Source organism: Colletotrichum phormii (assembly GCF_030913505.1).
Source record: "Colletotrichum phormii strain CBS 102054 chromosome Unknown BDP81scaffold_6, whole genome shotgun sequence".
Classification (NCBI taxonomy): domain Eukaryota; kingdom Fungi; phylum Ascomycota; class Sordariomycetes; order Glomerellales; family Glomerellaceae; genus Colletotrichum; species Colletotrichum phormii.
Genome location: NW_026851448.1, coordinates 874044 through 886478, shown reverse-complemented (window position 1 = coordinate 886478; position 12435 = coordinate 874044). Strand labels below are relative to the sequence as shown.

At 52.8% G+C, this 12435-nt stretch overlaps 3 protein-coding genes across 3 annotated transcripts; all 3 read right to left on the bottom strand.

Annotated features, from left to right (window-relative positions):
* Window positions 1-2234: 2234 nt before the first annotated feature.
* BDP81DRAFT_422810 (uncharacterized protein) lies at window positions 2235-4249 on the bottom strand. Its single transcript, XM_060590028.1, has 6 exons — window positions 3805-4249; window positions 3300-3730; window positions 3146-3243; window positions 3070-3085; window positions 2878-3014; window positions 2235-2816 (listed from the first exon to the last, which is right to left on the bottom strand). Exons 1-6 carry the CDS (start codon window positions 3895-3897, stop codon window positions 2719-2721), a joined length of 873 nt encoding a protein of 290 aa, XP_060447452.1. The 5' UTR covers window positions 3898-4249; the 3' UTR covers window positions 2235-2718.
* A 5149-nt stretch (window positions 4250-9398) lies between these two features.
* Window positions 9399-9691, bottom strand: BDP81DRAFT_392252 (uncharacterized protein; the record flags this gene model as incomplete). The annotated part of the gene is made up of 2 exons (XM_060587682.1): window positions 9399-9573; window positions 9645-9691. 2 exons carry the CDS (start codon window positions 9689-9691, stop codon window positions 9399-9401), a joined length of 222 nt encoding a protein of 73 aa, XP_060447451.1.
* A 1270-nt stretch (window positions 9692-10961) lies between these two features.
* BDP81DRAFT_192479 (uncharacterized protein) lies at window positions 10962-11911 on the bottom strand. Its single transcript, XM_060582430.1, has 2 exons — window positions 11666-11911; window positions 10962-11590 (listed from the first exon to the last, which is right to left on the bottom strand). The coding sequence occupies exons 1-2, from the start codon at window positions 11700-11702 to the stop codon at window positions 11130-11132; spliced, it is 498 nt and encodes a 165-aa protein (XP_060447450.1). The 5' UTR covers window positions 11703-11911; the 3' UTR covers window positions 10962-11129.
* Window positions 11912-12435: the final 524 nt, after the last annotated feature.

The window sequence follows — 12435 nt, the reverse complement described above, 5'->3', positions numbered from 1 at the left end:
TCGCTTGCTTCTAGAAACCACGTGATGGAATGCATCATTTTGCGCCTTGCTGAAGTCTCGCGTCGACTTCTCTCACAGCGACACGTGCACGAGCTTCGTACTCCCTGGTCCTGTTCGGCACGTTCTGGCTGAGTCTCCGGTATAAGCTGGAATCCGTCTCAACAAATTCAGTGACACGGGACTGGGACTGTGCGGCCTGATCCGCTGGATTTGTCGTCGCTCTAAAAACAGATCAGACTCCGGGGACCAGCGGGATAGGTAAGACACGGTAACGAACCTTGTCGTGGAAGCGCCGTTGACAAGGACGGAGACTTCTGAGGCAGGCATACTGCAGTTGCAAAGGTATTTGATGACAAGGAAGATGATTTTGAAACGTATCGTCGTAATCGGAGTAGTTTGACTGCTAATTTGCTGTTGAAGATGACTCAATTCCAATGGTCTGATTGAAGGAGAGAAAGCCATCGAGTTCACTGCAGGGCCACACGTACTTATGGCCGACGACTGATCGTGAGGCGAGGGCCAACGCACTCACTCGTCCATCGTGCTATGCAGCGGGAGTCCAGAAGAAAGAACTCTACAGCCACACCCGTTTACATGGCCTCAATCTCACGACAGAAAGGCCAACAAGCCCTCGCGGCAGCCTCAAAGTCTGTCAGTGCCGTGGGCCTAGCTCCAATACCAAGCCTGGGACGAATCCCATTGGATGTTGTGCCGAGTCTATGAACGACCCGCCCAAGGCCATGTACGGGGAGAAGAGCACAAGATTCCCGGGGTTATTGTGAAAAGGAGTCGGACTGACACTCGTCGGTGTCACCGACCCTGCGTCTCTGATGGACCGCTTAGGATCGTGGGAGGGTGGACTCGGACCATCGCTTCACCCACCAGTCCGTCGACCACTCTAGCCTCACATGACAAAAAAAGCTGCAAGTTGCCTGCGGACGCCTTACAATGAATTCATTACCGCGGAATTTCCAGCAACTTGGCGCCAACCTGTTCGGGCGGTTTCATTGCGATTGGCAATGTATCCGTCAAGCTTCGCCGCGGAAGCAAGGCCATGCATCCGGCACCAGCATGCTGGACACTCGACAGTGACCGAGGTGCCAGTCCCTCAGTGATAACCCCAGGGCCCGCGGGTCAAACATCCCATGCTCCCCTAACGTGTTTACTCAATTGAGTATGGCTTGAAGGTCGACAAGGAACTCTGCGCCAGAGGAACGGCCCATGCCGGGGCCACGTTGTTTGGCCCCAGGTTGCTACCGTCGCCACACATACGCTTGCCTGTTTCGGTGTTGCGGAGGCAAAGGTACGGCTTCATCAGTTCACTCTGAGGATGTGCGAATCAAATTTGGGAGAAACACCAACCCCATACTCAGGCAGTCCTGTGCTGCATCGGCAGTGCACGGATACGTCCCTATTGGCGAGGGCAATCTGAGGCCAAGGACGATTACTCTTTCCGCCCTCCTCCGTCCGGAATGTGAGATTTGGAGAAGCCGCCTCCGTCGAACATGAGGCCCTGTTTCCGCCTCTCGATCGACATGCTAGATATAACATCGTGAGTACTACATCGAGCTGTATTACACCCCCTAGTGCATGCATACTGCGAAGAAGATGTGGTAGGGGGAAGAGCAAGGCCTCTTAGAAGGAATAACGAGACTTGGCTGATGACAATTGACACCCCATACTCAGTACAGATTCCGCCTTGTTTGCGCCCCTGAGAGGGATGGGCGCTCGGAGCGACGTGCCACTGCCGGTTGCTGCAACCAACCCCCCGCGTGTGCCACCCAAGAGCCTGAGACGACACAGATGGTATTGGAAAATCAATCTATCTCGGAAGCCGGTTGCGATAAGCCTGAGAGTCCTTCCATGAGCCAGTCCCAGGCCTGAAGCTGGCGCAGAAGGCTGACCAGCAATTCAGAGGCTTCAAGGCTTTGCAGTTGGCTTAAGCGTTTAGGGTTCATCCGTTCCCGCGCCGTCAAAGCTATGGTCTCACGTCATGACGTCGACCATGACAAGCATTACCCCTCATTGACTTCAGATGACAGGAAATGCTTGGGTCCCCCACACAACCAAGATATCTATGAATCGCTCCTCAAGCCGTCCCCACGTCGTTTGCCATCGCACCATCCCGTCCACGACTTCTCGGTGAGAGGGCGCATGTCGGTGTAGTAGCGTTTTTCACTGGTGTGGCACAGCTTTGCCCATGTTGCACCTCCTCGACTGCAACAAGATGATGCGCTCCTAGCGTCCTAGGCCTTGTGCTCGGCCACGTTTCCTCGCAGGGGTACGGCCGTACTATATTTTGAAAGGACCGAGCTGCATACAAGATGATAAGGTCATTTCACAATATCAGTTTTCAGATCAGGTCATGCCTCTAGCATGCCGCTTCACGATGATCTCTCCGCAAACACTCATCACTGGTCCCTACTCGAAGCCTCGCATCAATCTAGGCAACTTTTGGCGAAAAAGCGCTCGGCAATACGTGCATTAGGCCCCGGTACCTTTCACGAGTAAAGCAAATGATGTTTGTGCTTTCTCCCCCTCGCTTATGGTCATCAATATGTACAAGAAATGGAAAATAATTCACCGCGCAAAACCATCCAGGCTGGGCCCCATGTCACCGGTGAGCTTCGCTAGCGCTCTCCACTCGGTCAAGGTGTGCATATCCGGATCTGGAACCCTGCAGACGGTTGACTGGCGACGAAGTTCCGACGATGCTCTCTAGACAAAAATGTCATTCTGAGCACCTGGCTTGAAGCCCATCCTGGCGTTGTACCCGGGACTGTACCCGATATCCGGCACGTTGTTTCCTTCGGCTTCTGCAAAGACTTTAGCATTTGGACGCGACGATCAGGGCATCATCGCCACTCGACAACTCACGATTCCAAGCAATCATTTGCTTCGGTCCAGCGATACACTTCTTCGAATCATCTCGGCAAGCGACGGGCGGCTTAGCGACGCCCAGTCTCTTTGTGGACACGGCGTTGGTAACATTGCATCTAAAGTTCTGCATGTACCTTTTCTGCTTGTTAGCATCTTCTCCTCTGATCGTGCCTGGTCACGATGACTTACATGTTTGGCTGGCCACCTGCGATTCACGAGTCAGTCAAAATGCGCCAAGCGAGGCCATAAGCGAGGGTGATCTTACATCCATCTGGCACCCAGAGCCAGGCGCAGTAGCAACCTCCCACCGGGCAGGCAGGCAAGTCCGGGACCTGGTACGAAGTCACGCGTTTCCAAGGGGTACTGTTTTGGACCACCGTCAGCGGCTGACCTTTTGGCATCAGACAGGCAGAACGTACTGCTCGACAACTGAAAAAACAACGAGGTTCTCCATCGTAACCTTCTTGATATTCGACTGATAGCTGATGGCGAATGCTGTGCCGGCCGTGGTGGTGTAGTTCTGCGTGTGCATCGCCCCGCCCTTCCCGTCCAGGTTATCGACGAGACACTTGCCCGGCCCGGGCGCGTGCCAGTCTTCCGGGTGTTCGCTGCAGTCCGGCCACTGCGTCGCGGTCTTGCCGCCGTAGGAAAGGCTTGTGCAGCCGCGGTTGGCTCCGAGATCGATGGTGAACTTGCCCCGGGCGGGTAAGTTGAGGAACTGGCCCGCCGGAGGGGGCACCTTGTCGCATCCGCGGTCGGCTTGCATCCACCACTTGGCTTTCGGGAGTTGGTAGAGCGGGTTGACTACCAGGTTGGTGTTGGAATCGTCTACCGCGGTGTTGTTCCCGCCCTGTCATTTGCTTTCTTCAGCGTCATGCTTACCACAAAGAGAGGAGCCATGGGTCATGGCACTGAGAGACTCACTCGGCAATACATGCCATCAGCCCAAGCGGCGATATGCCCCTCAACAATACCGGCGGCAGCCAGCGCCGAACCAAGGCTAAGCGAGATCTTCATTATATCTTGATGGTGTCTCGATGACGGCTATCAGTTGGCAGTGGCTGACTGAGAGAACTGTACACAGGATCTGAAAAAAGGAGTGGACGAAGAGCAGTTGCCTCAAAGGAAGGGACTAAGCCTCTAGGGCTTGGTTCGAAAAGAAGGAGAAGTAATGAGCGATGTGGCCGTATTGCACAAGATGCGGGAAACAACATGTTCTCTTCGAGAGGTAATGAGCAGCTTCTTATAAACATCGCAAGTAAGGGGGCGTCTCACAGTAGTCGAGATTAAGGAAGTTCGTGGCGTTGACACCGTCCGTGCAGAACAATAAGCTACCCCATATCGCGTGTCTGGGCGTTTGACACTTTCCTCAGTCGTAATTGCGCTACGATGGATCATGGCAGGCAGCAGCTTAAATCTTGAGCCGCTCCTTCCCAACTTTCCACATCCAGCTCCTTCCTCCCACGTGCCTTCCTTCTCTTCCCTTACTTAGGGAGCCAATTCACTTGATTCTATCACCAGCACCCCCGGCCATTTGGCCGAGTGGTTTCGACTCTGACGCAGAGTCGACACAAAGAAATACTCCAATGAAGCCGTGCTGGTCCGAGGGGCGCGCTGTTCAAATCTGGGCAGGGGCGTGAATTATCGAGTAAGTCATCACCAGCCCTCCTTTCCTTTTTTTATTTTATTTTATTTTGGATCTCTTTGGTAAGTGATAGTTTGAGACCTGCTCCTTTATTGTGGATATGGGGAAGCGGAACTCCGCTGCGGTGGACTGTCTTCCCGGGATCCGCCCACGAGCCTTCGCTTAGATCCACTGCCGGTGATATGTAAGTCAACGCACCCACATTTGGCCCCCCCCCCCCTGCATTTGGCCACCCCAATCAACTTAGTCTCGAAACATCACCACCAACTACACTCAATTAATTAACTACCTTCTTCTGCCACTACAATACAGTCACCACTTTCACTAGGTGATTTGACCCCTGCGAGTCGACTAGGACTAACGAGACGGTCGCCAGAGTCCTCCTGAGCTCTCTGTATGTCGGCGATGGTCGCGAACCTGGTATTTGGATCTGTCTGTACAGTCTTCTTCCTCCTGGGTGCCATGCGGTCAATTCGGGCCTGGAGCAGGCGAACCTTGTGCTCAGAGACAGCCAATTGGTAGGCCTGCTGACTGAAGCCCTTTTTAATCTTTCTGAACAGCAGTCGTCGAGTGTTGTGGTCTGGACTGAGTTCTGTGAATAGCTTCAAGTGGCCACAGAGCTGACCAGCTTTCGTAGGAGTCGACCACTCAACAACAGACGTCGCTGATGCCCAGTCAACGACTTGTCTGGCATTGATAGTCACTGCCCCAGCCTCTGCAGTCTTGTTTGGCGGTGTGGATAGGCTGGCGATTATCAGTGGGCTGGTGAGTGGCTTATCCATGTTGATAGGCCATAGTCCAGTTACCCTCCAGCCACTTCGTATATTATGTGGCGTCAAACCAGCCAAACGAGCTTTCTTATCCCATCGAGTGCTGTTGGGCTACAGATACATTCACAGAAGGGATCCTGACCACTCAGGGGCAGCCAAGAGTTTTCTCGACCAATCAATGGCCCTATTTGAAAGGTACTTCGGTTGCCTATATATTTTGAGTGTGATAGAGGTACCAGCAATCATCAGAGTTACAAATCGCAACCCCACACTGCTTGCATCCTGACCTCGTCTTCTTTCTCCTATCTCTTCGCAAGTTCCGTGTGACTTCGCCTAATGCTATTCGTTTGTTGTTACAAGACAAGCAAGCAGAGGGCTTCCGTGATACCCTCGTATGTTGTTGCCATGGAATGGAATTCTCTCTTGTATCAGTGGCCCTCTGGGGCCGGGCCCGTTGCCTCCCATGAACTAATGGCCCAAAGCGCTGAATTAGCTGGGTGGAAAGGGTCCTTCGCCATTCGTACTGAGAGTTGGCCCGAGCCCATTCCGGCTCGCCCCAGAGCTGGAGAAAGAAGCTATTAACAAGTTTGCCTCGTTCCAGCGAAGGTGGTTCATGTGGGCGTACAGTCGCGCTATCACACTTCTCGGGCGTACAGTCAGCTGTACAGGCGCTTGCGAGGTCTTCAGGAAGTATCGCAACGTTGATACAGGAATGTACAGACCCTTCAGAGTCACTATCGTCGCTCGAGGCCATCGTGACGAATTGGCATGTGTAGATAGGCGATTTTGGTGGTGAAGGGAAGCCAGGGATTCCTAGGGGTAAATGACGTACTGTCATGTATTCCTGATGTGAGGGGTTAAGAGTGGGTAAAAGAGTGGAGCAATGTATCTGTAGCCCAACAGCACTCGATGGGATAGCAGGCCAAGAAGTGCCGCTTTCCAACGATAGTAGAATTGTCTATTATATCGTGGTTTCCGAGCTCCTTTCTGTAGGCAGTTTTCACTGGTCCAAAGACTGCTAGATCCAGGGGCTGGAGGACATGGGATGTATGTGGTGGCAAGAAGAGCAAATAGACGTTATTTATAAAGCACTCCCACATAAATTCAGTCGTCGTATGACTCCCATGCCCATCCAGGACCAACAGTCGAGGCTCCTTTCGCTTGTCGAGTCCCCTAAGGGGGGGGGGGGGGGGGGGCTCAGTCTAGGGCAGGAAGACCTTTCTCAACCATCGAACAGCAGTGTCATCTATAGTCCAGCCATTATTATCTATTGCTGTGAACTTCCAACCATCGGATGGGGCAAGTTGAAGGGGGAACCACTGCTGCTGGACCAACTTTCCCTTGAATATCACCAGTGGTTTAATGGCTTTACCCTCAGCTAAGATACACTCGATAATCGACACCCAGGCACGCAATCCAGGCTCTTTTTTCCGCACTGCTTTGGTCTCTGCCATGCCCAAGACCAGCCTATTAGATCCCTTGCCTTCCAGGATACCAGTCTCGTCCATATTATACCTATTGGCTTGTTTGATCTTCCTGATCTCTGGTATGTCGAGTAATCGGAACCAGGGCCTAATTACCTCAGTAGTTGCTCCATTAACACGTCTAGAGTCGATGGTTCGACTTCTCTGGACCTTAATTGAGGGGTTTCTTCTTAAGAAAGCTTCGATCCATCTCTTGCTAATGGGATTATTATCCCCCTGGGCACGCAGAACTCGCTCAGCAAATTCCCTGACTTGTTCATGTGTTGGTGCGACACCCAGAGTGTGCTGAATGCGAACCCATTCAGCTAGCTTATCTTCCTGCTAAGGAGAAAGCCTCTGAAGCTTAGCGAAAGCCGTTGCTCTGTTCTGGTGGTCATTCATATGATTATGAAGTGTTGATCTTGGTATTCCGAACTTAATCGAGGCCCTCTTGATAGAGAGACCGTTTCCGATAGCCTTAAGAGCCTGAGCAACTTTATTTTCGGTATATGCGACCATGACATATCGATAAATAAGTGTGTAAAAAATAATTGCATCTGGACGATTTTTGCAATTGTTGTGGTGGTTTGTACATTGGGGTATGGATAATAATGCGGTGGCTGGGAGGGATTTTTGGGGTGGCCAAATGTGGGTGCGTTGACTTAAAACCGCGAGGAAGCTCGGTCGGTCGTGTTCATGCCATATGTCTGAGCACTCGTCAAGGACACTCGATGATTTTCCCACTTTTTGCTCTAAAACACAACGAGATGCGGAAATTGAAATCATCCATCAAACGCTGGGAACCGCGATCGCGGGGTCGACACAAGATTGACGTCGTTTCAAGGCTCGCGCTTGTGGCGCTCTAACCTCAATGAACAACGTTTTTCGAAGCACCTAGCGATCTTCGACTAGAGTCACGCCAACGCACAGAACAAGGGCAGAAAAAAACATTTTTCCCAGGGATCGGGACCGGACGACGGCTGTGGCTGCACCGTTCCCACCCGTCCGTGCGGTCCCACAGACGGCGCAACGGCGCCGGTGTTCACATGTCAACGGCCCGCTCCCGGTGAACGGGCGACCAGGCGTCCCATGAGACGGCATTCTCGGACGAGGCATCGAGAGATCTAGGCATCCAGAGATCCTGTCATATCCCAACTCTTGCATTCAGCCAGACATGGATGTTGGTGTAGCTGCCAGCGTCAGCGGCTCTGCTTTGTCAGACATCGAACGAATCATCATCGCGCGGTCGGTCATTGATTGTCCCGATTGAATTCGTGCCGAGGGTACGCCGTAGACAGATCTACGTATCCCCTGAAACTAGATCGGAACAAATCAAAAGTGCCGGGATTCCTTTTCGCTTGACAAAGTGCCGGTTCGCCTTAGCCTCGGGGGACCAAGCGTGAAAGCGCACTGGCTGGCTAAATTCCAGACGGCTGCGTCTCGGGCCTAATTTTCAGCTAGAGAAGAACAACATGCAGGCTCAAGGCCACGAACGATTTCTGGACTCACAACAACTTCTCTGAACCTCTCACTGAATGGTCAGCGATGTCATCGGCCCTTGTTCGGCTGAGTTCTCGTCGCCCTACAAGGCGTGCAGGGATTTGCGGCCCACTAACAATTAGCATCATCGCGGGGTTCAGTGGAGAAGATCAAGCAAGGTCCGGGACGGATAAGGTACCTTGCAAACGCTAATGCCATTCCCCATTCCCCATTCCCCATTCCCCAGGCGGCCAGGCCAGGGTGTCAACTACCCACTCTTCGTGTTGGGAGGAAAGTCGCGGAGGGGAGGAGGCCCGGTGTTGAGCAGAACGAGTTACTGGTCCAGTAGTTGTTTGGAGTGGTAGACAAATAAGCACCACCCCTCCAAACGTGCGCGACCTTGACCAAGCAAAAGCAAAGTTTGGTTGGGGTCTAGGACTAGGATGTCGAAAATGGGCCGCGCGTGCCCTCCCGTTCGGCTTCGCGGATAGCTGGCCAATGACCCACGGCTCGTCTTGGCGAGAGCCTTGTTGCGTGGACTTAGCAGCCGAGACGCGCGTGTCTTTCGTGGACACTCGCGCGCTTTGCGTCACCTGTGCCCATGGAGTTTGGTATCGGGCCTTTTTTTTTTTTTTTTTTTCCTTTGCGTAATAATGAGTCGTCATTGGCGCGGTGGGTTGGGCATGGAAATACAAGACATCACCAAGACCATCGATTTCCGTGGTGCCGCACCCATCGCAAAGTTGAATTCCGCGGACTGTCGTGGGTTCCAGGTCTCGAAGCGGCGCAGGGTTGCACAGGGTTAGTTGACTCGTGACGGGGGGCCACATAGAACGTAGGGAACATTGCATCTATTTGCAAATAAAATAATCCTCGAAACCTTTTGATACATGATCCAAGCCACTAGCTTGCCCTTGGCGGACGTTGAAAATTGATACATCCTTTCTTAGGCACATAATGATAGATGAAAGAACTCTGGGGATTTTTTTCTCTAAGCTCGATAATTGAAACAACGAGGAACGACATTACTGCAGGAGGCATTTGGAGAGACAACGAGGTTGGACCAGCCAGAAGGAAATATAGTGACGGGTTGTAGTGTACACGGGATCTGGAAGTGATGGCGGGGTATGCTTGAGTGCACGAGTGTTTCGTCGTAGTCGTTTATGGGAGTTTCGCGAGGTGTTCACCAAGCTTGTCTTCAAGGGTCTGAGTTTTGGATTGGCCATCGTGAAGACGGGAAATTAGATCGTCTTTGTTGTCTTTGTTAAACATGTCGAGGCGGACTTTTCGTGAGGGCTTTTCGTCGGAGGGAGGCTTTCCGGCAGACTTGCTGCTGCTGTTAAACGTTAGTCACTAATAAAAGGAGAGTCCATTCGGGACAGTTGGGACATGAAACAAGTGTCTTACGAGCTTCCAGTATGGTTATGCTGTGAGGATGTGTGGCTGGCGGTCATGGTGACGATGCTGTGTAATTCCGAAAGAGAACAAAAGCGAACAGTAAAGTATAGAGAAGGCGATGACCGTGGTGACGAAGTTGAAGCTGAGGGATCGTTCAAATTTCAGACGTCTAGTATTCGCTTGACGCACATCAAGGAGGTGTTTGGGCCTTCTTTCAGGGGAGGAATAGAGATAGTAGATGGCTACAGAGTAAATCTCACAATGGAGGTCAAGTGGCGAAAGATAGAATTTAAGTAAATGAACGTGAAAGTGTTGCTAGGAACAAGAGAGTTGCCGGCGGCCCAGATTTGGACGCCTTCTGGAAGCGGTCAAAAGGGCGTGAAGTGCGTGGGGGAGAACAGATGAGAGATTGGCGAAGGGCGGCGACGGCCAAGGCATAGGACACGGCACTGAGTACCGACCAAGATGGGTGATGGCTACTTAGACACACAGTCCATCCAAAGGCGAGGCAGAGGGAGGCGGGATGACAGACGACCGCCTCGGATACTTGGCGACTTGCCCGGTACCCAAGTTTCCTTTCAGTTAAAGCGTCGGTATTTTGAGTCGTCAAGTCCGGCATTGGCCTTGTGCCTGACTGTCAGAAGAACTTGATTCGGTGATCATTGTGCCTTTTGGTACCTAGTTTTCCTGCCTGCAGGGTTAGCGGTCGGGATAAGTTCAGGAACAGGGCCATGTACATCATGAACGTGGCCAGTAAGTGGCAAATCTGACAGGTGCAATTTCGTAGGATGCATCAGACTGAGACGTAGGCGTCGTTGCGTCTGGAGTGTTGCTAGAGGAGGACAAACAGGGTGGAGAACACTGGGGGAAAGGGTGGCGCGCAGGTGAGAGAAATGATGGTGGGAGTGTGGGGAGGTAAGGCGAAGAAAGCGGGTGATCGTGCTTGACAGAAAACTAAGGTAGGTAAGTAGTGTGGTAGTCTACCGGTGGGAAGTGCGGTGTCCGCAAAGCAACAAGACCACCCTGGGAAAAGCCCCCAAATTGGATGGGGATGATCCAAAAATTTCTTGTCGCGACTGCGACCGAGGAGCTTGCAGACAGACCAATGCAGGGATTCGGGTAGGTCATGTTTCCCACTTGGAGAAATGTCGCCTTCATGGGTCAAATTGTCTTGAGTTCACACCCAGTACATCCTTGAAGGAGAGAACAGGGCGGGCTCGAAGAGGTGCGGGGAAAGGGCGACGGTTTTCTTGTAGCCTTGCCCCCCGGGATGCGTCTTCCTGCGCACGCGGCGCAGACGTGATGAAGAAGTCCTTCAGTACGGGAGGCTTGGTGCTAGGGCGCTCAATGCTGAAAAGCGGTGAGCTTTAAAGAGGCCAATCGTCTGTCTCGGACGCCACACTGCGCAATCGAGGTCGCCGGTAACTGAAGGTGACTGAGAAGGCTATGAATGGCTTCTGGAGGAACTGGTGGGAGGGTGTTCGGCGAAGGAAGCTATTCTTTTGGCCAGCCACTCGTAGAGACCGCCATAGGATGATTGACCTCGTCCGTGGATCCTGTCCGGCAGTAGCGGGGAGCGGCCTGATTATCGATCAGCCCGCAGTCGTCAAGTTGACGGCGGGCGTAGTTGGAGGCAAAGGCGGAAGGCGAACACCGGGTCCGACATGGACGGACAATGGTAGAGTGAGCTTTGGCAGTCGGATTTGGCCCCTGTAGCTGGCCAAGGCAGACAGCGTCGGTCATTAGCAAAGAAATACGAAGGCGTGAACAACTCACGATCAGCAGATTAGATTCGAAACAAGCCGAAAGTGCCGTAGGTGGTTGGTTGGGTGGTCGAAGGGATCGAGGCAGGGTTGTTGTTCGGGGTGGTAGTCCGTATCCGTAGCGGCGAAAAGCTGGCCTGCGAATAAAGTACGCTAGACTGACCGATGCCAGGCAAATTTGTTGAGCAGAGGCTGTGAGATTGTGAGATTGTGGGATTGTGAGATTGTGGGATAATGAGATTGTGAGAATGTGAGAAAGTGACTTACGGCGGGCTGAAGGCTGAGGCCGGTAGAGCCGCGACATGATGATGGAAAGGGCGGAGACGAAGCCAGCTCGGATGGGACATGGATAGAGGACGGAAGGCGGTGAGGACTGAGGAGTGCTTTCCGCGTGGTACCCAAGGCAGGGAGAGGCAGGAAAAGGGCGAGGTCATCCGCTTTCTCCTGCCTTTCTACCTTGCCCTACCTTACTCCAAGTTCTGAAGAGTCGCCCAATCGGTAGGCACCTGAGGCACCAGATGAATCCACGCCAGATGGATCCCGTACCAAATGGTTCCGTGCCAGACGGCATGGAAAGGGCAGAAGGTACGGATACTCCGTAGAATTGGAGGGTGGAGTAAATGATATGGAAGGACCAGGGTGGTGGGTGCTCCTTTCCGCTTTGGAGTTGCCATTCACCCCTGCCCTGTCCCCTGGTCGGCCCCTGGAGCTTCTTTTTTTCAAGGGCCACCCATGTTTGGAGCTTCTATTCTCTCTTCTGGATAGAACCATCCCGGCCGGCCTCCCGGCGACCCTGGACATTGTCTACGGAGTAGATTTCGTCCGGCAGGCTCCAAAGCTACCTAGTTCTCATACGTTGTCTTGCGCTTCGAGTACGTACTTCTTACACACCTTACCTTACCAGGTACGCAGTAGGTCCGGATACGCTCAGCATGAGTCGGGACTCACAATGTCGTAGTTCCTTGTCCCCCTCACCTTGTCACATCAATCCCCGCCAGCTTTGGTGGTAGTTTGTCATTTTTACTTGGCCCCACGGC

Coding starts and splice junctions, on each gene's coding strand:
- BDP81DRAFT_422810 (XM_060590028.1), bottom strand. CDS start 3,897: ATGAAGATCTCGCTTAGCCTTGGTTCGGCGCTGGCTGCCGCCGGTATT. Junction 3,731..3,804: donor CTGATGGCATGTATTGCCGA/GTGAGTCTCTCA, acceptor AGCAAATGACAG/GGCGGGAACAACACCGCGGT. Junction 3,244..3,299: donor GTTTTTTCAGTTGTCGAGCA/GTACGTTCTGCC, acceptor GGTCCAAAACAG/TACCCCTTGGAAACGCGTGA.
- BDP81DRAFT_192479 (XM_060582430.1), bottom strand. CDS start 11,702: ATGTCGCGGCTCTACCGGCCTCAGCCTTCAGCCCGCC. Junction 11,591..11,665: donor GCCTCAGCCTTCAGCCCGCC/GTAAGTCACTTT, acceptor ACAATCTCACAG/CCTCTGCTCAACAAATTTGC.